At 40.5% G+C, this 25185-nt stretch overlaps 1 protein-coding gene across 1 annotated transcript in view; it reads left to right on the forward strand.

The window, feature by feature from the left end:
• The first annotated feature begins 15328 nt into the window (after positions 1 to 15328).
• The window catches only part of LOC130392071 (integrin alpha-3-like), a 41771-nt gene continuing 31914 nt past the window's right edge, over positions 15329 to 25185 (forward strand). The window contains exons 1-8 of the mRNA XM_056602497.1: positions 15329 to 15867; positions 16840 to 16931; positions 17020 to 17156; positions 17911 to 18017; positions 18180 to 18272; positions 21154 to 21213; positions 21285 to 21429; positions 21633 to 21820. Of these exons, the coding sequence (XP_056458472.1) occupies positions 15741 to 15867; positions 16840 to 16931; positions 17020 to 17156; positions 17911 to 18017; positions 18180 to 18272; positions 21154 to 21213; positions 21285 to 21429; positions 21633 to 21820 (949 nt within the window). The 5' untranslated portion in view covers positions 15329 to 15740. The remainder of the gene's footprint in view (positions 15868 to 16839; positions 16932 to 17019; positions 17157 to 17910; positions 18018 to 18179; positions 18273 to 21153; positions 21214 to 21284; positions 21430 to 21632; positions 21821 to 25185) is intronic.

Here is a 25185-nt window from a genome sequence, read left to right on the forward strand (position 1 = left end):
TAGTTTATGATGCTAAGAACATGAAAATGTTCTGTACATTTTGTAAGGAAGCCCCATCGGCAATGGCAGGCTCCTCTCTGTTTATAACGGGGAACCCTAACCTGAAACGCGATGCTGTGGTGAAACACATCGATTCCACTATGCATTCTCGCTGTCCCGATTTCTATATAAATCGCACCCAGCCCAATAACCCCTGGTACGGTGGAAGTCGAAATTGGTGCTGTCTATTTATTTGTCATAATTTTGCTTTAGTAAGTTGGTGCTGTTGGTTTGTGCAATTTCTGCACGCTAATAAATGTTCTAAACAAAAACCTATTGTGCCCCCATTTTTTTCCCCTGTGCTCCTAATTTTTTTAACTTAGGGGCACGAGTGCTCCTGAAAATGGACAGACGTGCGGAACAAATGCTCTGTTGCACTGATTAAGAGTGAGCTAATTGTCACTCTCAATTACGAAAAGTCTTGCTCACAGTTTTACACTGAGGCTGTGGTGGATACACAACTGCTTGCTGCTGCCAGAGATACAAAAAAATACAAGTGGAAGAAATAGGGTTGTGTGATCTTTTCTGGTTCCATAGGCAGTATTAGGAACCGTAGGGTTTGCACAAGACCACAAGTACATTATGTGCCTTTTGGATTTTTTATTTTGTTGTGTTTTTATTTATGTTTATGCCTGATTTAATGTGTACACACATTACAATGTATTTTGTATTTGCTACTAGAGCTGCAAAGATCAAAACAAAGAAATATGGTGTGTGTGATGTTCTATACCTGTTTTAGGGTTTGCCAACAGGGGGTGCAACTTGCCAGGGAAGTATATTGTATTTATGTTAGTTTTTTTATTGTTCGACCGGCTGCTTTAATGTGCATACTTTTGCTGGCTACACAGGTGTTGTCATGGCTTTGGAGGCCCAGCAAGTTTTTTGTTTACAGTTTGTGATACTTCTTTTGCACTAAGTGCTAGTTTACATTTCATGTTTTGGTTCCAATTTGTGATCATATTGCACTGTTTTTGTTTATAGTTAATTTAAGTGCTTACAGTTTGTGATCAATTTTGCACTAGGTGTTTTTATACTTTTGTTAGGCCTAAGAGGCCAAATGTTTGCACTACTACTGTTCCATTAAGAAACGCAATACTACTGTTCCAAAAAAAAATGTTATTTTGCACAAAATAAATTCTTCAATGTTAATCTGTTTCTTGTGTAGTCTGTATATACTGCAAATACAAAACTGAAGTTAAGGTATGTGTCTTTAGTACATGCTTATTATTGACGTGGTTGAAGAATAAATTTTTACTTGTGATTATGGTACGAATTATTAAATGGATAGGACTTGCTACAGTAAGTCTAGCACAGTAGTAACACTGTAGTAGTGGTAACACAGTAGTAGCAAATGCATGCGTGTACACATTTGTGCGAGTGCATGTGTCCCTTATTCACATTTCTGATAGTTGGCAACCCTAGATAGAGGACTGGTTAAGAGATTAATCACTGTCCCACACAATATGCAAGACTGCACGCTCAGCTGGTAACTCAGACATTGACATCAAGTTGCATATTGCATTTCCAAATTCTGGGTCGTCAATCTGTGGTGAGAAATCACTTTCAAGTTCGAGTCTCTTAGTATTTCTATCAATTTGTTCAGATTTCGGTACTTCGACAAGCTGGATTCTTCCGGCATCTTTGGAAGAGACAACTACCCGAAGTAACAAAGTCTTAAAGAGAAAAGAGGTGGAAAATATATGTAAAACTTAGGTTAGAACATTTACTTGATAAATCATTAATAAAATAATCATTGAATAGACCATTTTAGTGTAAGCAAAAAGCATACAATTTTTTGCTTCTTTAATGGAGAATGAATGATCTTGTGGTGACCATCAGCTTTCCATCAACTTTGTACGCTGGGCGGTAATCTGTCGGCACATCTGGATCAAGGGCCACTATTTCCGCACAGTGGGGTTCAACAAGCTCGTAAGACCTTAGATGTTCAATGTACCAGGATGAAAGTATTTTACTTTCATCACATCATTGGAGTTGACAAGACCAGTCACAATATCATGGAATTCTGGGAGGCCACTGCACTGCCCAGCAGGTGAAGTCATGCCCTCCGCACGCTGTGTTCCATGCAGTGGAAAATGTTTAGACAGAGACACGCTGTCTAGATGTGGGTACTTATTTTGTATTGTACACTTTAGTAATGGATCCAATTTGGAGACCCTGATGACTTTCACCTTTTCAACGTACAGTTTTGTCTTGAAAAAGTTCTCATTATCCAGATGGTAGGACATCATTTGCTGGTGCTTTGAGGAAAGAGTGAGCAGCACATTTTTCCAATTGTGAGTGTCATGGATGACTTTTTTAAAGAAGCTATGCTTAGCTTCGAACCTCATCGTCCCCAACTCCGTTAAAGGCCCATAGCAGCGAATGAGATGAGGGTAGTGGTCTATGAAGCCTCAATCTGAAGTCCGGAAAGGTAGTTGTGAGCAACTTGCGATGATCCAGTAGTTTACAAGATAAATAACACAATGGTTCCTCTGAGAGTCTGTTACACACAACAATGTCAACAATTTCCTTAAAGGGAAACTTCACCCATTTCACATAAGATTTGTATTTTTAGAAACCCACACATATTTTTGAATGGTCTAGCATCATTTCCTTATTTTCTGGAGGGACTGGAGAAATCTGTATCAATCTCCAACACTTCCTGTTTTCAATGACGCAATATGACGATTTTTGCGTCATTGAAAACAGGAAGTGTAAGAGGGGATGATTCTCGTAAGACTACAACCACTAGTCCCAACCCCCTCTAGGGGGTGGGACCCACTGACGCTACAGACCTATTAGAGCAGTGCCAGTGGGTGGGACTTCACCAGCAGAAACTAACATCCACGGCGTCTGAAGCTAAGATAACAGAGGCTGTTGATAAAACTGAAGTACATTGGCGGAGGGTACTGGATCTCATATAGAAGATGGCTCCATGCAAAAGTTCACCATTTCGAAAGAAATACAAACGAGGACTTTGTATTTCTCGTTTGTATTTGTATATATATGAAAACAGTTCATATAAACTAAATGTAAATGTAAATATAACAGCGCCCTATAATAGGGCGCACCGGATTATAAGGCGCATAGAATAGAAGATACTGCAGTCAAATGTTTGACTGGGGTTGCGTTATGCATCGACTAGACCGAGCTGTGCTAAAGGGAATGTCAACAAAACAGTCAGATAAAGTCAAACTTTATTAAGCGTTCTGACAACTCCGGTCACTCCCATAGTAACGATGTTCAAACATTAATGTGCATATTAACAATATCTCATCAATATCTGATCAATATCAATATCTCTTAACAATAAGATCACTTTTTCAGTTTATTCCCCGTCTACGAATCCCACGAATTATTGTGTGTCCGAATTGAACAGTTGGGCGAGTACGGCATCCAACATGCCCGGATCCCTCTCGTCATTATCCGAGTCAGTGTCGCTGCTGTTGCCTGGCAGTTCAGTGATTATTCCTGCCTTCGTGAAAGCTTGGACCACAGTTGAGACTGTTATATCAGCCCAGGCATCCACGATCCATTGGCAGATAGTGGCGTAAGTCGCCTGGCGCTTTCTCCCCGTCTTGGTGACGTGTGTTCGCCTTCTTGGCCCTGTCCACACAAAGCCGATTTTTTGGGTGAAACCGCATAGGCCACACCAAACGCGTGTAACGTGCCTAACTTGACGCTTGATCATTGTGTGTCACAAAAATGGTTCAACGCGCCAACGCGCCTGTGGCTGAGCTGGATTTAGGAGTCCGAGGTAGGAAACCCAAACGCCGCCGTGTTTGGGTGCATGATAGAGTTTAGATCGGGTTAGATTAAATAATCTCGGATATAAATAACAATAATCGGGTTAAATAACTTCACATGGTGTGTCTGGTGTGTTTCCAGCATTCGTAGTGTTGATCAGCAGATAGTCCGCCAAGACGTTGAGGTTGCTTAGCAACCAGAGACGCTGTCCATGCAAGTGAATGGAGCGTTCCCTCTTCGTCATAACTATCAAACCAAACATCCTTCACATTCAACGAGCGAACATTATGAAAGTAAAATGCACATTTCTCGCTAAAAATGTTTACATAAACGCATTTAATGGCGTAACTATGTTACTATTTCCACCCAGAATAAAGAAAGATGTCGGCCGTATCGTATGCTTCTGTGCAAGCGTCACTACTCTCTGCCAGTGACGTCGGGTCAAGCTCCACGCTGATTTGTTCCATTAGTAGATGGAACAAGGTGTCCGATAGGCGGAGATGATCAGCGGGAGTGGCCGCCAGCGAAGCTGTGCATCGTGGTGCATGGTGGGAGTTGTTGTCTTCAATCCACAAGCGCCAAAAAGTCACTTTCTGCCTTTTCTCGGTCAAGACGGCACCAAATTAGAATTTTATTTTATTATTCGACTACATATAGGACCCAATTTCAATACATATGCATGCCTCCACCGGTGAAATGCTCCTTTAAGGTCCATTAAAATCTCCCATGCAGGCTCCTGTTCTGGTATCTTACATCCAATTATAAAAGGAAGTAGGCGCATTAGTGTCCAATTTTCATGTCCTTTACCACCAACAGTTCCTTTAACAAAGCTCGCTTTTTGTGGTTGTGGTTTGTTAACTTTGTCTGAGTCCTTGTATGGGATTTATAGACAGACAGACAGGCACACAGACAGACAGGCACACAGGCAGACAGACAGGGACACAGGCAGACAAGTAGAAAGACAGAGAGTCCGAGAGACAGGTTCAGGTCACTGAGGGACACACAGGGAGACGCTGTAGAATATGAATGAGAAAAAGGAGCGAGGAGTGGGGAGAGAGAGGAGTGCAGAGAGAGAGAGAGAAAGGAGGGGCGAGAGAGTGATAAAGAGAGAGAGACAGAATGGCAGAGATATATAAGTGTGTATTGACATGCTGACCATAAAGTAGCATTTCACGATTTCTTGTCTCGCCAAACGTGTCTCCAGCGATAGTCTCCTTCCTGTGGATTCATCTCCTTCCTTCTCTCTCATGTCCTTCTCTCTTCTTCTTCTCTTGTGTCCTTTTCTTTCCCGTGTCCTTCCCTCTCTTTTCTAAGGACGCCATTGGACCAGAGCACATATTTTGTCTCCATGTTCTCTCGTCCTGCTGTGTTCGTCCTGCTCCGCTGGGCTCCGGGGTGGGGGGTGTGGTGGGTGGTGCTGTGGGGGCTCTTGCCCCAGGACCGGGCGGTGTACCTGGACACCCAGGCACCGCTGGTCAAGCACGGGGCTCCAGGCAGTCTGTTCGGCCTCTCCGTGGCGCTCCACCAGCAGACGCTCCACAGGACCCGATCTCTGTGAGTACACCTTGTTTTGAACAACTGTTGCCATGGAGAGTGTGGCAGCGTGTGTGTGTGTGTGTGTGTGTGTGTGTGTGTGTGTGTGTTTTTGTCCGTGTGCGCGCATGCATGCATGTCTTTGTATGTACTCAAGATCATTTTTGTTTGTGCACATGCGACCGTGTGTGTGTGTGTGTGTGTGTGTGTGTTTTTGTGTGTGTGTGTGTGTGTGTGGATCAGATAATTTAATCAGTAAAGACCTAATCTCCTCTGTAGGAAGAGGGAGGGGGAGGAGGGAGGCGGAGGAGAAAGGAGAGAGAAGGGAAGGAGGGAGAGGGAGGAGAGAGTTACAGAGGGCAGAGGGAGGACGGAGAGAGGAGAGAGAGGGGAGGGGGGAGGGAGGGAATAAGAGGACGGAGGGAGGACGAAGAGAGGAGGGGGAGGGAGGAGGGAGTGAGGGAGGGGGAGGGAGGAGAAAGACAGGGGGGTAAAGGAGAGGGACATATAGAGGACAGAGAGAGGAGGGAGTGACGTCCTTTCCAGTTAGTCATTCATCAGAGGCTTTTATCCAAGGTGACCTGTAGGTAACGAGACTGTAGACAGTCCGGACCAATGATGATTCCAGGTGAACAGGGAGGATGTGTTGGTGGAGGTCTCATCAGCATTGGGTGGAGGTCTCAGTATGTGGAGGTCTCATTAGGTTGACCGTGTGATTGGTCCTGTTATCTCCAGGGTGTTGTTGGGTGGTGTCATCATCTTATCTCCAGGGTGTTGGGTGGTGGTACTAGGGGAAGGGGAGGCAACATAATCCCAGGTATTTTTGGTGTAGTAAAGTTGTTAATTAACACAGACGTTGGTTAATCAAGCTAACACACACATACACACACACATACCATACACACAAACGGAGGAGGCAAAACTACAAAAGAAAAAGGGCCATTGGATGCTGTCCAAATTGAAGAAATTAATATAACCAAAGGAAGACTCCAAAATACACGGCTGCAATAGCACCCCTGCTCCTAGTGTCTCTAACAGTGGGAAACTGCGTATCTGTTTTCAAATATTATATCTTACCCTTGCCCAATCTCCAGGTAGCTAATAAGAGCCTAAGTTGCAAATCAAACTAGAAAATGCATTTCCTGTAGAAAATGTGGTGAGTGCTGTAGCTCAAGGTGACGTTGAAAATATATTTTAGTAAAGCCACATACTGTAGTTTAAGACCTAAAGAAATGTTAAATGGCTTAAATTAAGTGAAGGGACTTGACCAGAGTCTAAATGGAGTAAACATGCAAACCATTTAAACAAATTAAAATGGTGGGAAACAAATAAAGTGAAGAGTTAAACAAATAGCTAACGTGATCTGGGGAATACATTTGAGGGAAAATAAAGAATAGCTGAGCTTCTGTGTGTGTGTGTGTGTGTGTGTGTGTGTGTGTGTGTGTGTGTGTGTGTGTGTGTGTGTTTGTGTGTAATGAATTAGAAAGGTATGTTATTGAACTTATTCCTTCAGATCTAATTAATCTAAAGCTCACAAAAGGATGAGGCTTATACCCTTTGACTCCTTTGAGTCTCAGCTTTTATATGGCATATCATTTGTGTGATAGCATGTGTTGCCACATCGGATTGGGAATTTCCAGCACAACTACACCTAATTATTAGGTAACCCTTCCTTTTACAGTCCCCTAATTACTAGGTATTTACCCGGTACATACATGGTAAATTATAGTGTATTACTGGGTAATTACCACTGGTAATAAGAAGGTAAATACAGAGGTAGTTACCCGGTAAATACAGGGTAAATCATAGTGTATTACTGGGTAATTACCACTGGTAATAAGAAGGTAAATACAGAGGAATTATCCGGTAAATTATAGTGTATTACTGTGTATTTACCACTGGTAATAAGAAGGTAAATACTGAGGAATTACCGCTGATGTACCAAGTAAAACCTCCACTATTACCCATCAACTCAACCAAGTAGCGTGTAGTTGTAACTGTTTTAGGTTCGTAATAACTCCGACATTGTGTTCTTCCTAGGAAATTAGGCAACCAATTCTTAGAAACACCTATTATCCAAGGTTTATGTTGGTAACAGCCCAAATTTAATGATGTACTATCTAGAAATTAGCATAGTACTTCCCAATAAAATACTTTTTCTTAGTTATTATTCATAGCTACACCCATTTAGAAAGGGTTTATTCGATTTACCACTATGGAATTACTTACCTGGTAACAACATCTGCAGGAATCTGTTTTCCTCTAGTGTCATGGTACATCTTCTTAAATACTGGGTACGAAGCAGTTTGTTTCCATGGTATTACCAGGTTCTTACCATATCAATTATAATAGATATATTCCATTATCCATGCAGTCAACACAAACATGTACCATGTACGTTCTGCGACATTACCAAGTAAAACACGACAATTTACCCAGTAAGTAAGCTGAAATTGTACTGTAAAAGGAAGCCTCGTTTGTTTCCATGGTATTACCAGGTTCTTACCATATAATTTATAATAGATACATTCCATTGTCCATGCAGTCAACACAAACTTGTACCATGTACGTTCTGCGACGTTACCAAGTAAAACACGACAATTTACCCAGTAATTAAGCTGAAACTGTACTGTAAAAGGAAGCCTCGTTTGTTTCCATGGTATTACCATGTTCTTACCATATAATTTGTAATACGTTATTCACTTTTCCATCTAGTCAACACAAACTTTTACCATGTACGTTCTGCGACGTTACCAAGTAAAACACGACAATTTACCCAGTAATTAAGCTGAAACTGTACTGTAAAAGGAAGCCTCGTTTGTTTCCATGGTATTACCATGTTCTTACCATATAATTTGTAATACGATATTCCCTTTTCCATCTAGTCAACACAAACTTTTACCATGTACGTTCTGCGACGTTACCAAGTAAAACACGACAATTTACCCAGTAATTAAGCTGAAACTGTACTGTAAAAGGAAGCCTCGCTTGTTTCCATGGTATTACCAGGTTCTTACCATATAATTTATAATAGATACATTCCATTGTCCATGCAGTCAACACAAACTTGTACCATGTACGTTCTGCGACGTTACCAAGTAAAACACGACAATTTACCCAGTAATTAAGCTGAAACTGTACTGTAAAAGGAAGCCTCATTTGTTTCCATGGTATTACCATGTTCTTACCATATAATTTGTAATACGTTATTCACTTTTCCATCTAGTCAACACAAACTTGTACCATGTACGTTCTGCGACGTTACCAAGTAAAACACGACAATTTACCCAGTAATTAAGCTGAAACTGTACTGTAAAAGGAAGCCTCGCTTGTTTCCATGGTATTACCAGGTTCTTACCACATAATTTGTAATCCATTATTCCCTTTTCCATGCAGTCAACACAAACTTGTACCATGTACGTTCTGCGACGTTACCAAGTAAAACACGACAATTTACCCAGTAATTAAGCTGAAACTGTACTGTAAAAGGAAGCCTCATTTGTTTCCATGGTATTACCATGTTCTTACCATATAATTTGTAATACGTTATTCACTTTTCCATCTAGTCAACACAAACTTGTACCATGTACGTTCTGCGACGTTACCAAGTAAAACACGACAATTTACCCAGTAATTAAGCTGAAACTGTACTGTAAAAGGAAGCCTCGCTTGTTTCCATGGTATTACCAGGTTCTTACCACATAATTTGTAATCCATTATTCCCTTTTCCATGCAGTCAACACAAACTTGTACCATGTACGTTCTGCGACGTTACCAAGTAAAACACGACAATTTACCCAGTAATTAAGCTGAAACTGTACTGTAAAAGGAAGCCTCGTTTGTTTCCATGGTATTACCATGTTCTTACCATATAATTTGTAATACATTATTCCCTTTTCCATCTAGTCAACACAAACTTTTACCATGTACGTTCTGCAACGTTACCAAGTAAAACACGACAATTTACCCAGTAATTAAGCTGAAACTGTACTGTAAAAGGAAGCCTTGTTTGTTTCCATAGTATTACCAGGTTCTTACCATATAATTTGTAATACCTTATTCCCTTTTCCATGCAGTCAACACAAACTTGTACCATGTACGTTCTGCAACGTTACCAAGTAAAACACGACAATTTACCCAGTAATTAAGCTGAAACTGTACTGTAAAAGGAAGCCTTGTTTGTTTCCATGGTATTACCAGGTTCTTACCATATAATTTGTAATCCATTATTCCCTTTTCCATGCAATCAACACAAACCATATATGTTCTGCAACATCGTTCACCAGTAGTTAAGCACTTTAATTGTTGTTATAAAACCCCAAACCACTGTTGATGAAAGGCATATTAAAATTAAACAAAATCAAAGGCTTATCTTTAAAACAATGCATATCTCACAAACAGGCACTGAACACTGAAGAAATCGGACAAAAAAAAGAGCCGTCCACATCAACTCAATTTAAATGTTACTGATGGTGTTTTCATAAAACACATGACATTGTTATGGCAAGTGACCACAAGGAAGACTGCTTCAACCTCTTCAATTTGAATAAGCGGTGAATGCCATGCAGCAATCTGCCTATGGGAGCATCTTTGTGGTCATTAGCAAACCAATGAGTCCACTCGATGAATGAGAGATGACTCTTTAGTGTCTTCTCTGTGAGGTATCCCTGCAGTCTCCACATCTGGGATTTGAAGGCTCACCAAGACCTGACCAGGTACCTCCAAATCTCCCCTTCCATACTGTAATAAAGAATCAGAAGACAAGAAAATAAACATTAGGACTGTCAATTAATGAACATTTCTAGAACATGTAGAACTCAAAGATTATTTTGTTTATCAGTTAAAAAAGGATGCTGGTCCTCTGGCCATTGTGTTTGGTCATATTGAAAAGAGAAAAAGGCATAGCCATAAATACAGTTAATAGGACGGGAGGGGACAGGCTTGTTAGCTCCGGTTAGCACTTTAGCATCGAGCTAGCGGAGCTTCTGTCATTCAAATAACTCGGACATGTTGTTTAAAACCTATAAAACCCAATTTATTAAAATATCCGGATTTAATCGGGCTCTCTCCCATAAGTACAGTTAATAGGACGGGAAGAGACAGGCTCTGTTAGCCCCGGTTAGCGCGATGCTAAAGAGCAGCTCTACCGGAGCATGACACCTCAACAGGTGCAAGTTAGCCTCCGGTTTGATATTCGCCAGATATTCGGTTTACCACCCAATCGGTTTCATCAACATAAGTGCAATACATTACGGGCTTAGTATGTTGAGGAAGGTGCATCGAGAAAATCTTCTCAAACACATGTTGTCGCCATTGATGTCTGTGCAACAACGTCATTTACGTTCTGGCTGCCTGCTACCTGTTTTAGGGACCGTCAACAAGTTACACTCACCGACTGGTGGCAGAGACGTTACCATGGAATTGTTTCTGGAAATAAATCATATAAAATAATATAAACATCACTAAAAAAAACATTTTGTCACCTGATTGTAGTAGTAGTTGCCAATGGTGGGCTGCTACTTACTGCAGGTAACTTTGCTAATATATTGCATTATTGTTAAACGGGATGCAATTAATAATTTCAAATATAGTTTAGTCGATTTTTGTCGAATATTAAACTATTAACTTCATTATGATTAACTATATTGCAATATATTTGTGTGATTAATTTCCTGAAACAATTCCATGGTAACGTCTCTGCCACCAGTCGGTGAGTGTAATTTGTTGACGGTCCCTAAAACAGGTAGCAGCCAGAACGTAAATGACGTCGTTACACAGACATTGATGGCGCCAACATGTGTTTGTGATTTTCCCGATACGGTGTCCTAAACCGTCCTCAACATACTAAGCCCGTAATGTATTGCACTTATGTTGATGAATCCGATTGGGTGGTAAACCGAATATCAAACCGGAGGCTAACTTGCACCTGTTGAGGTGGCATGCTCCTGTAGAGCTGCTCTTTAGCATCGCGCTAACCGGGGCTAACAGAGCCTGTCTCTTCCCGTCCTATTAACTGTACGGGAGAGAGTCCCGATTAAATCCGGATGATTTAATAAATTGGGTGTTACAGGTTTTAAACAACATGTCCGAGTTATTTGAATGACAGAAGCTCCGCTAGCTCGATGCTAAAGGGCTAACCGGAGCTAACAGCCTGTCCCCTCCCGTCCTATTAACTGTATTTATGGGTATGCCTTTTTCTCTTTTCAATATGACCAAACACAATGGCCAGAGGACCAGCATCCTTTTTTAACTAATAAACAAAATAATCTTTGAGTTCTACATGTTCTAGAAATGTTCATTAATTGACAGTCCTAATGTTTATTTTCTTGTCTTCTGATTCTTTATTACAGTATGGAAGGGGAGATTTGGAGGTACCTGGTCAGGTCTTGGTGAGCCTTCAAATCCCAGATGTGGAGACTGCAGGGATACCTCACAGAGAAGACACTAAAGAGTCATCTCTCATTCATCGAGTGGACTCATTGGTTTGCGAATGACCACAAAGATGCTCCCATAGGCAGATTGCTGCATGGCATTCACCACTTATTCAAATTGTAGAGTTTGAAGCAGTCTTCCTTGTGGTCACTTGCAATAACACTGTCATGTGTTTTATGAAAACACCATCAGTAACATTTAAATTGAGTTGATGTGGACGGCTCTTTTTTTGTCCGATTTCTTAAGTGTTCAGTGCCTGAGATATGCATTGTTTGAAAGCTAAGCCTTTGATTTTGTTTAATTTTAATATGCCTTTCATCAACACTGGTTTGGGATTTTATAACGACAATTAAAGTGCTTCACTACTGGTGAACGATGTTGCAGAACATATATGGTTTGTGTTGATTGCATGGAAAAGGGAATAATGTATTACAAATGATATGGTAAGAACCTGGTAATACCATGGAAACAAACGAGGCTTCCTTTTACAGTACAGTTTCAGCTAACTTACTGGGTAAATTGTCGTGTTTTACTTGGTAACGTCGCAGAACGTACATGGTACAAGTTTGTGTTGACTGCATGGAAAAGGGAATAATGTATTACAAATTACATGGTAAGAACCTGGTAATACCATGGAAACAAACAAGGCTTCCTTTTACAGTACAGTTTCAGCTTAATTACTGGGTAAATTGTCGTGTTTTACTTGGTAACGTTGCAGAACGTACATGGTAAAAGTTTGTGTTGACTAGATGGAAAAGGGAATAATGGATTACAAATTATGTGGTAAGAACCTGGTAATACCATGGAAACAAGCGAGGCTTCCTTTTACAGTACAGTTTCAGCTTAATTACTGGGTAAATTGTCGTGTTTTACTTGGTAACGTCGCAGAACGTACATGGTAAAAGTTTGTGTTGACTAGATGGAAAAGGGAATATCGTATTACAAATTATATGGTAAGAACATGGTAATACCATGGAAACAAACAAGGCTTCCTTTTACAGTACAGTTTCAGCTTAATTACTGGGTAAATTGTCGTGTTTTACTTGGTAACGTTGCAGAACGTACATGGTACAAGTTTGTGTTGACTGCATGGAAAAGGGAATAATGGATTACAAATTATGTGGTAAGAACCTGGTAATACCATGGAAACAAGCGAGGCTTCCTTTTACAGTACAGTTTCAGCTTAATTACTGGGTAAATTGTCGTGTTTTACTTGGTAATGTCGCAGAACGTACATGGTACAAGTTTGTGTTGACTGCATGGACAATGGAATGTATCTATTATAAATTTTATGGTAAGAACCTGGTAATACCATGGAAACAAACGAGGCTTCCTTTTACAGTACAATTTCAGCTTACTTACTGGGTAAATTGTCGTGTTTTACTTGGTAATGTCGCAGAACGTACATGGTACATGTTTGTGTTGACTGCATGGATAATGGAATATATCTATTATAAATGATATGGTAAGAACCTGGTAATACCATGGAAACAAACTGCTTCGTACCCAGTATTTAAGAAGATGTACCATGACACTAGAGGAAAACAGATTCCTGCAGATGTTGTTACCAGGTAAGTAATTCCATAGTGGTAAATCGAATAAACCCTTTCTAAATGGGTGTAGCTATGAATAATAACTAAGAAAAAGTATTTTGTTGGGAAGTACTATGCTAATTTCTAGATAGTACATCATTAAATTTGGGCTGTTACCAACATAAACCTTGGATAATAGGTGTTTCTAAGAATTGGTTGCCTAATTTCCTAGGAAGAACACAATGTCGGAGTTATTACGAACCTAAAACAGTTACAACTACACGCTACTTAGTTGAGTTGATGGGTAATAGTGGAGGTTTTACTTGGTACATCAGCTGTAATTCCTCTGTATTTACCTTCTTATTACCAGTGGTAAATACACAGTAATACACTATAATTTACCGGATAATTCCTCTGTATTTACCTTCTTATTACCAGTGGTAATTACCCAGTAATACACTATGATTTACCCTGTATTTACCGGGTAACTACCTCTGTATTTACCTTCTTATTACCAGTGGTAATTACCCAGTAATACACTATAATTTACCATGTATGTACCGGGTAAATACCTAGTAATTAGGGGACTGTAAAAGGAAGGGTTACCAATTATTAACTATGACGTTATGTGGGAAACAAGGAACCTCTCATCTATCTCTCTCTCTCACACACACACACACACACACACACACACACACACACACACACACACACACACACACACACACACACACACACACACACACACACACACACACACACACACACACACACACACGGTCTGTGTAAAGAACACATTGACAACAGCAGAAAATGGTTCTTCAATGAGATTACATTAATAAATGTAAAAGACGGTGATGGTGATAACAATTATCACCTGAATGCGACCTAATTTATTTTTTTACTACTTTTACGTTACACACACGCACGCTTTGTGTGCATGGACACAGAAAATGTATGATTGGTACATGAGCTAAAATAAAAAAAACTCAAAATAGTCATGCATAAAATGTTCTTACATTTATGAGGAACTTCAACTGGAAATAATCTTACAAGAATTTAAAGAACATAAACCAGGGAAATATGGACAATCAACGCCAGCTCAACTTATACATCCTGCATCAAATCTCCTTACAACTGGCGTGGAGGTTTGAGTGACAAGTCTGATGGCCGTCCCTCGCCCCATATTACTATTGGACAGGTGCCCATCTCTCACCCCTTAATGCTAACATTATTGGGTGAAATCAACCTTACGTCTATTGGTATTGATTGATGTTTGTTAAAATAATTGTACAAATCCTGCGTTTTTTTCAAAACCAGCCCAAATTGTATTTACTCTACACTGCTATGTATTATATGTACAATGCAGATTTTCCAGCCTAATGTGACCAAATCCGCCCAATCTGGCAACACTCTACTTACTGTGAGTCTGAACAAAATGTATCCGTGATTGGTTGAGAGCACTTCAATATCAATAAACCTTACCAATATAGCTAGGACCTAGCCTGGTCCTACCAGACCATCGTACTTCATTTCATTTGTACAGAAGGTCTGGAACTGCCCAATTGACAAACCTTCAATCACTTGAAGGCGGGTGTCTGTTGAAGTTTTAAAATGATTGGATCTGCCCAGTGGCACTCTAGATCTGCCATACCCAATCGCATAGTGTTTGGTCGTGACGTATGTCATGCGACCGCTTCACCACTTACGGAGCCAGCTGGAAAATCAAACTTTTCCCGAACCCGGTGGGGAGAAGCGCCACAACATCATGGCCACCAACAAAACTCAGCAAAGCTTGTTCTTGCTCCGGCTTTAATTGATCGATATTCGGGAGCGATCCCACAACAGACCGAATAGCCTCTCTCGTATCCTTCTCCATTGTCTTCCTGGTCTTCCTCTGACTACAACTGAAACTGGCGCGCGACCTCGACGTCATCATTCTCGGCCACTCCCTCTGTTCGCTGATTGGACCGCCAAAAATCTGGCTTCCAAGGAATCCATGCATATGAAGCAGACCCAGATCTAGTACTGAAGTGAAATGAAAATTGAGCGGAAGTAGGTAGGTGGGCGGTGCCAGGCTATCTAGGACCCCCATTGATTGGTCAAACCTGCTGTTCCCAATCCCCAAAGTCGTGATATTTCTAATTTCTTCTGACTTTATTTTGCAGCGAGTAACAAAGGGGAAATGTATCGAAGCAAAAGTATAAATTTTATTTAGGAAAAGTAGCGAGGTAAAGTGAAAGTTGCTAGAATGTAAATACTCAAGTAAAGTACAAATCACGAAAAACAACTAACGTACAGTAACAAAGTATTTTTACTTCATTACTATACACCACTGGTAGTGTAATCACCTTATCTCGAGGGTGTTGTGGTTTAACCATCTCACCTCCATGATGTTGGTAGGGGTCATTATCTTAACTCAAGGATGTTGGAAGGTGTCACTATCTTATCTCCAGGATGTTGGTTGGTGCCCCGAAGGAGAAGGCGGAGCCTTATGTGAGAGCCAATCACACAGGAGGGGTGTACAGCTGTCCAATCACTGCTGACCAATCAGATTGCTCAAGAATCACCCTGCTTGGCTCAGGTAACAAGTCTCCTTATGTCAGACGTTTGGGGAGTGTCTAGTGATGTAGGGGAATGTTTAATGGCGTAGGGGGGTGTTAAGTGGTGTAGGGGAGTGTCTAGTGATGTCGGGGAGTGTATATTGGTAAGACGGAGCAGTAAGTGTGTTAGTGGAGTGTCTCTGGGTGAAGATGGTGTGGTTAGTGTTAGTAGAGTGTCTCTTGGTGAAGATGGTGTGGTTAGTGTGTTAGTGGAGTGTCTCTTGGTGAAGATGGTGTGGTTAGTGTGTTAGTGGAGTGTCTCTTGGTGAAGATGGTGTGGTTAGTGTGTTAGTGGAGTGTCTCTTGGTGAAGAAGGTGTGGTAAGTGTGTTAGTGTAGTGTCTCTTGGTGAATATTGAGTGGTTAGCGTGGTGAAGATGGTGAAATAACAAACTGCTATAATAGATCTAGAAGTTTGTTCCAGATCTGTGGAGCTTAAGACTGAATGCTGCTTCTGCATGCTTGGTTGGTAACCATCGAAAAATGGATGACCTGGGAGCTCTAGTGAGCTCATAACACAAAAGCATACCAGAGATTGATTTGGATCCTAAAATTGTTTTATACTTAACGCAACAAATTTGTGATACTTTTTTCCTGCAGTAATTTTAGCACTGGAGTAATGCTTTCTTAGTCTAGCAATGTATGTGGGTTGTCTTGGTATACTTAAGTTGAATACAGTAATGTTTGCTACAGTAAAGTTTGGTAGTTGTAAGTTTTATACGTTAAACTTTGATACATTAAAGTTTGATTGAGTAAAGTTTGATACACTAACGTTTGTTAAATGTAAGTTTCATACAGAAGTTTTGTATTGTAAATAGTATGTAGTTCAGTTTGATATAGGGAATTTTGATACAGTAAAATATGGTAAATGTAAGTTTGAGAAAGTTAAGTTTGATAAAGTAAACTGTGATACAGTAAAGTTTGTTAAAGTAAATGGTTGCTGTACTCCACCAGATACTGAGCTGGATGAGGCTGAGGACCTGATAGAGGACATGTGGCTTGGTGTGTCAGTAGCCAGTCAGAAACAGCCAGCTGGACCAATCCTAGTGAGTCTATCCAATCAAGGACCATCTCATAAATTGTCAAATCATGGGTCACAATTATCAAACCAATAATTCCTGATTCTGCCCTCAGATATGTGGACACCGCTTTGTCAAACTTTATGGGGCCTATAAATTAAGACATATGATTGGCAAGTGTTATCTCCGCGGCAACGACCTCCAACAATACCATGACAGCATGCACTGGCAGATCCCAAACCAAGTCTGCAGGTAACCTTTGGTTTTGAATATGGTATTCAAGGTTTTCATCTGGCTTTAACATCTGGTTTTACATGTGGTATTTAAGGTTTAAAGATTATTTGTTATTTCAGGTTTTAATCTGGTTCTATATGTGGTATTTAAGGTTGAATCTGGTTTGAAACTGGTTTTAGATTTGGTATTTAATTTTAACCTGGTTCTACATGTGGTATTGAAGGTTTTCATCAGGTTTTAATCGGATTGAACATGTGCTAGTTAAGGTTTGAACCTGGTTTTATTCTGGTTCTACATGTGTTAATATTGTTTGAATCTGGTTCTACATGTTGTATTTAAGGTTTTAATCTTGTTTTAACTGATTTGACCTGTGGTATTTAAGGTTTTAATATTATTTCAAGATGATTATACATTTGGTATTTAATGGGGTAATCTGGTTCTAATCTGATTAAATGTGGTAGGCTATTTAAGGTCTTAATCTGGTTTTGATAACATTTGACATGTGGCATTTAGGGTTTTAGTCTGGTTTTAATCTTATTTACATTGAGTATTTATTGTATTAATCTGGGTTTATAGATGGCACTTTGGGTTAGTGAAGGCTTTTTGCATTTTTGCATTTGCTGGTTGCATCAGGGTACTGATGTAAATTCCCGGGTGCAGGAGCATTAGCTCCACTACTCAGTTTACATAATGGCAACATGATTTTTTTACGCGTCTATATCTGGGTTGAAATATGTCAAAAGGCAATGAGTTGAGATTTTTTGTGTTCCAGCCATCGCGGCGACGTCTCTGGAGAGGTGATGTGTAACATGGGGATATCAGCTGACATCAGTCAGACGGCAGTTCTGGTTGGAGCTCCAGGAAGCTATGTGTGGCAAGGTCTGTTAAGTTCTGTTTCATCTCTTCTCATTTGATCTGTGGTCTTTTCTCATTCTATCTGAATTCCTCTCCTAATGATATTTGCTCCACCCGTGTGTGTTGCATGTTGATGTGTGTGTCTGTCTGTATGTGTGTTTGTGTGTGTCTATGTGTGATTACCAGGTAATGTCCATGTATCCTGGGAGAATCCAGAGATTCTCTACAATCCTGAACAAAGCTCCTTTCCAAACATGGACAAACGACACACCTACATCGGTACTAAACCTATAACATACTATAACCAATGCACCAGCTGCTGTTTATTCCTAACACTGGAATCCCAGAATCATTCAAATAGATAGTCGCCATCTTTGATATCCCTAGTGATAATGGCTTATGGGTAAAATACGGAACGGTACTTAAGATACCTTCTGAAATTCATCTAAAATTAATTTTGTCATGACTTTAAATAGTTTGGCTGTTTAAGCTGAGGGAATACTCACCCTGTACAGCTTACGCAAAACGTTTTTTTTTATATACTTACCATGTTTTAAAAATAATTTATATAAATTTACTTTTAGAGTGATTTCTTCCTGTAAGGCATGGATTTAAGTTTCGAGAAGTCTTAAATGAATATTCTTAATTGCTATTTTCAGATACTCATAGTCTCCATTGCTCAGATCTTTGCACATTTTGGAGACACGTGACACATGATTAATGTAAGCAGTGTTAGTTAGCGGTACTTTTACTGTTCAACTTTAGTATGTACACAGCCAACCACAACGATAACTATCACTAACATTAGTTGTTGCAGTGATTGCTGGTCAAAAGAGAATGTAGTGCTAGTGACCACAGTAAAGTTGTCAAATATCCAATATTTAACGTCACATAACTTTACATAACGTTAACTTACCTAACCCTAACCTGCGGTATGGTAGAGGATGGGGAGCGGACAGTTTTTAGATCCTGGAGCGTTATTGGTCACGAAAACTGTGACCAAAATCCATGAAACTAACAAAAACGGAACTCCCCTTACCTGTTGAACCCCTTTTGAACAATGGATAAAATAAATGAATGAATCAATTTTGACCTCATTCAGAGCGTCACCACGGTCTTTATCTTTTAAAGATGCCATCGATAACCTATCCTCAACACCTATTGTCAACAAAGTCATGTGACTGTACCTAGGAGGCTCGTCACCCATTAGGGCCCCTGGATGGTCACGCCTCCTCCTCTTTGCTTTATTAGCCTCACCCAAGGCCTGCAGGTGTGTTTGTATGTTTGGGACTCCACACTCCACAATCCATCACTGTAATGATTGCCTTTTGTCCCAGAGGATTGTGTGTGTTTTTTACACTTTCTATCTTCCGTTACTGCGATAACAATTTGCTTGTGAGCGTGTTTTTCATCTGCATTAAAATAACAGTTAATCTCTTCTTTATGTAGCAGGTAGCCTTAATGGTTGAACCTGCTGCTAAGCAATTATGCTGTATCTTGCGGCTTCAGGCACGCTAAGTGCTCTTTGTGTAAGCATACTGTTTGTTTCATACAGGTAAGAAAGGTTTTAGGGCGTGATTACTGAGTATCTCTTCCTATATTAATTTCAACTGGGTTCACTTATTCTCCCTGTAAAACTGCTGTACGCCGTTGGTTTGGATTTGTGGGATACCCCCCCTCATGCGTTTGAGAGGGGGAGGAGGTTAGTTTAGATGTACCCTATTTAATTTGCTATTGCCATCTTCCCTTTTGCCTCTGTGCGCAGTTAGTGGAATGATTTGCTTTCCTCTCCCTGTGTAGGAAATATATTGGTATTGTGGGCATCAGATTGCTTCCCCGTATGCCATGCTATGCAGTGGGTGTTTTCTTATGAGTTAAATATACATTATTTATTTCACCTTTTTTTATTGTAAGTGATTGGGACCAGCTGTTAGCGGCTTTATTATTGGTTCCCCTTTTCCAGCTATCAGTAGCTGTTTGTTTTTTACCGTTCAATTCTGTGCTCTTTGTTAATACATCTTTCAAATATTCACATGCACGATTGGCTTCAGCCATAGCAACGTTGTTGTTATTTTTTTTAGAAGCCATGGCATGCCGGTTACAATAAATTCTCGGGTGTTGGTAAACATTGCCTGAGCATCTTTCACTATCGCGTGAGGGTCGTTCAATATCGCGTGAACGATGCTCTTGCACACGTTCATGCACATCACTGATGGTCTCTGGGATAGGTAGATGATGGCATAATTCAAGGTAAAGACTGTGGTGACATTCATCCCTCTGTCTCATAGATCCATAGTAATAGTAATCACTTACGTTTTTCTCTCATCTGCTTCCATTGATTACGGGGAACTCAGTGAAATGCTTAAACTGTCGGATCGAGCACTGGGCTGGTAGAAAACATAATGGTACGGTGCTTCTCGTTTGACGATGAGTATGTGGAAAATAACTATTTCTGAAAAAAGTACTCCTTCAAGTTAATGACTTGTAAGAAAGCCTCACACAACTTATTTTATTAGATGAAAAGTGAGGTATTGGGTTACATAGTAGCGTAACTATGGATTGACCCTGACGTCTTAATGATGGTTTTCATATGTAACTGTTTTAATTTAAAACCATCCCTGAATCTGTTTCTTTTTAGATGCAAAGTGAAAGACAAAAGGTGATAAAAGGTTAAGTGAGCAACATACTAGGGCCATGCGTAGACCCTAGTCCAAATGTAATTCCATCGTTTTAAAAACATAGGATAAGATTAAGACAAAGACTTAAAATGAACTCTTTGGAAAATTTAGTTCTCAAAATTGGAACATAGTCGCCCCTAAATGATAACATGCCCCTAAACTATAGTATGGCTAAACCCTTAAATCATAACAACACAGCCCTGTCCCTTAATGATATCATAGCCCTGCCCCTAAATTATGACATCATGGTTTGATAGTGGGCGGTGCCAAGCTATAACAGGGTTTGGTTTCCCTGGTTTTCCCCAGTTAAGTCTTAAGCGACTTAACTGTTAAATAGGAATGCAAAGCCCACCCTAGTTTTATGTAGACTGAATATTCACTGTGTGTGTAATGTTTTTATGTGTGTGTGTGTGTGTGTGTGTGTGTGTGTGTGTGTGTGTGTGTGTGTGTGTGTGTGTGTGTGTGTGTGTGTGTGTGTGTAGGATACTCTGTGGCGCTTGCCACACATTTACTGAGCAAAGAAGCTGTAACCATCGTAACAGGTAATACAGTTAATCCCCATTGATCAGACAGACAGACACAGAGAGGTAGACAGACATGTGTGTTTGTTCAGGGGCTCCTCGTGATGATTTCAGAGGGTCAGTGTTTCTGGCTGACAGGAGAAACCGCATCCTGGTTGTCAACCAATCGCTGCACGGGGAGCAGATGGGAAGTTACTACGGAAACGCTCTGGCTGTTACTGATCTCAATAATGATGGGTGATAACTACACGCATGCAAACTCACTCACATTACTATTAATTACTATATATATATATATATATATATATATATATATATATATATATATATATATATATATATGTATGTGTATATATATATATATATATATATACACATCAATCTTCTCTGTCCCCACCTCCCATTTCATCATCTCCTATCTCCTCACCTCTCCTCCCTAGATGGAGTGACCTCCTGGTGGGAGCTCCATTTTATTTCCAACCTGACCAGAAGCAGGGTGGAGCGGTGTACGTGTACATGAACCAGGGGGGTTGGCTAAGGCTCCGGCGGGTCCTGCACGGCCCCTGGGACTCAGCCTTCGGGATGTCTCTGGCCAGTGCTGGAGACCTCAACCAGGATGGCTACCAGGGTACTAGTATAAATATATTCATAGAGATGTACGTATGTTCCATTGGTCTCCAAGTGCAAGTCAAGCGCTTGTTCTAGCTTCAATCCAAACAATGTGTATTTTGCATCTGAAATGTGGTTGGCATTACATTACAAATGTCTGAGAAGCTTCATCATCTCATGGACACGGCCATTAACCGCTGCCCAGACGAAGCCTCGTACATCCACACAATGTGGAGTTTCAACAGGAATTTTCGACCTTGCAAAAATAATGGGCCCTGAGTTTGGAGTAGAGTGGATAATAACAAAAACTGGTTGCTACAGACAGGGAAAAATATATCATTTGATTCCAGACTTTTCGGAATAACAATATTTGGGTAAAAGCAACAACAAGAGTACTGTGTTGAAAACCATAAAACTGCCCATGGAATAAAACGCGTTGGGCTATCCTCCTTACTGGAAAACATATCCCACTTTAGGTCCATTATTACTCTAGTTATACCATGGTTATCAACCATGATTTGCTATAAGTTACTTTCATCAAGGCAACAGTGTTTTAGGGTAAATTATAACGTTGGTTAAATTATTTAGGAAAGAACAGCTGATACAGCAGTAATAAGTGTTACAAAGTGGTCTTAAGAGACTTGACTGTTAAATAGGACTGCGGAAAGTGGTTTTCCAGCGTCGACTTCCACCTGTGGTCCAACACGCAGTTGCACGGAGTGCAAAATAATTTGCCCCCACTGTCGTGTAACAATCCGGGAAACTGCTTTGCACGGTCTTTTGCACTTATCTTTGTTGGCAAATGAAACCGCTTCATCTTATTCTTGCCTTCGTTGTGGGTTTGCGATGAAGTACACGTCGCTTAATTACGTTACTCCATAACGTTCCCATGGCAACAGGGGGAAATGGCTGCTTTTTTTCGCGGAAATGGTCAATTTATGCGGTGAAAGTGCGGCATATTTGAAAAAAATGCAGCCCCCGCATGAATATGCGGATTTAGGCTGATTATGCGTTGAATTATACAATCGCATAATCACGTTTTTCTGGAGGGACTGTACAATACGTAACTATCATTTGTTAATGTATTGCGTATATCATTAAATAGAACCACAGTTACCGTATATCTAAGGTTGCCAACCGTCCCGTAAAATACGGAATCGTCCCTTATTTGGCAATTAAATGTTGCGTCCCGTATTGAACCAATACGGGACGCAATTTGTTCCGTATTTCCATAAATGTCCAATACACATGTCTGTCACACACACAAAGACTAAATCTAACAATAATGATCAAAACAAAACACAGGGAATACTACGGTCAGCAAAATTGTCGCGGAGGGATCTACGCAAGACCCGCTCCGGTCATCTGTGTGTCTGCGCATGCGTGTGGTGGTCACGGTTGCCTAGCGACAGACACCACACACCGGCGCTGCTCACAAAACCCGCGCCTTTTAAAAATGCCCACTACACCCGGTACTCCACCACGTCCTCAAAAGCGTAAACGCTTGCAGAAGTACGGACGTGAGTGGGAAGACGCACATCCTTGGCTGGACAGCGTCAATGGAGATGTTTACAAGGCAAGTTGTAAAATATGTCGACGAGTGTTTTCAGTGGCGCACGGTGGGCTGTCTGACATCAGACAGCATGCAACAGGAGAGCAACACTGCAGACACGAAAGATCGAGAAGACCCAAGCGTCAGTGTCACAGTTCTTCATACCCCAATCATCTCCTGAGGTTGATACGGTATGGGACATTATGTTGTGATTGATTTCCTATCTGGTTGTGCTTTTGCCAGAACATCGCAGTGCATGGGCAGAGCCTATTTTAGTAAACTGTTGTGGTTTGATTGATTGTTTAGGATGTTGAGTTTTAAAAGTCGAATGAACGACCATTTATTTAATATACAGAAGTATATAAATATTATGTATGGCCATTTAAAGAACAAATCATACTAATGGATTAACAGTTAATAAATAAAAAAAATGCATTTGTTAAAAGAAAACCTTTATTCTTTAATATACATACATTTCCTAGATTAAAAATGTTTGTAGAGCTTTCTGTGTATTCTGTGTCACAATTTTTATATTTTTGAGGAATGCAGTGTTCACTGATCATTACATCAATTATATTATTAGTGTGGTTTAACTGTTTGGATGACCTGACTTCTTTTCGAGTGACAAGACAGGCAGCAGACAAATGTTCAATTTAATCAACAATATGTCATCCCACTCTTCCTCTCTATATTACCGCAGCTGAGGTGACACAGGTGTACCACACAGTCAGACACAACCTCAGCTACAACAGTGTTGACTGTGCACATAAACTGAATCAAAAGATTCTCCTGGATTCAAAAATTGTAAAAAAAAAATTATAGGGAGAACAAAGGCAGAGGCAGTGGTTAAAGATGTCCTTGCTCCAAAGGCAGTGGCTGATGTTCTTAAGGCCCTAACATCAGATAAACCCCTCCCATTTTCCATTCAGACAGATGCATCAAATAAAGGCAACAGGAAGATGTTCCCCCTTGCTGTTCAATACTTCAGTCCAGAATGCGGGGTCACCAACAAAATGCTGGATTTCATTGAAAATGCAGATGAGTCCGCTGCTGGGATTGTAGCTCTCATTGAGCAGTCGCTTGACAAATTTGGCTTATCGTTGGATCATGTGACAGCATTTAGTGCACTGCAGACAACACAAATGTGAATTATGGAATTCAAGACTCTGTCTTCACCAACTGGAAGAAGTAATAAAAAGATCTGCTGCAAGGAAACTGCCATGCCAATATTTTGCACAAAGTGAAGCATGCTCTTGACCAGCTCACTGTAGATGTGGAAAATGTTGTGCTGAAGGTCTATGCCTTCTTTTCCACATCTGCCAAACGAAGAGAATCACTCAAAGAGTTTTGTAGGTTTTGTGATGTTGCGTTCCAGGAAATTCTGCGACATGTCACAACCAGGTGGCTCTCCCTTAATCCAGCCATCACCCGGCTAATGCAAACCTGGATTGCACTGAAATCGTACTTCATCAGCCTGGGGGGAGGAGTGTCCCAAACAACTTCGAGCATTGTTAAATTTCAGTGAGGACTCAACTGAGGAAGATGGAGACATTGTGGAGGTTTACCTTCTTTTCTGCAATAATATCCTCTCTCTCTTTGAGGAACTTGTAAAGAAGCTGGAGAGTGATGAAACCACCTGTGTTGAGTTATATTCCATCATGGAAAACTTCAAGCAAAAGCTCACACAGAGACGAGATTAACAGTTCTATGGCTACTTAACTAAATTGAAGCTGCAGCGTCTCCGTCCACTTGATGCTGACATGGCAAGGGCAGATTTTACTGTATTCCTCAACACAGCACTCTCATATGTTGAGAAATGGTTCAACTTTTCG

This window comes from Gadus chalcogrammus, chromosome 1 (genome assembly GCF_026213295.1).
Source record: "Gadus chalcogrammus isolate NIFS_2021 chromosome 1, NIFS_Gcha_1.0, whole genome shotgun sequence".
Lineage (NCBI taxonomy): Eukaryota > Metazoa > Chordata > Actinopteri > Gadiformes > Gadidae > Gadus > Gadus chalcogrammus.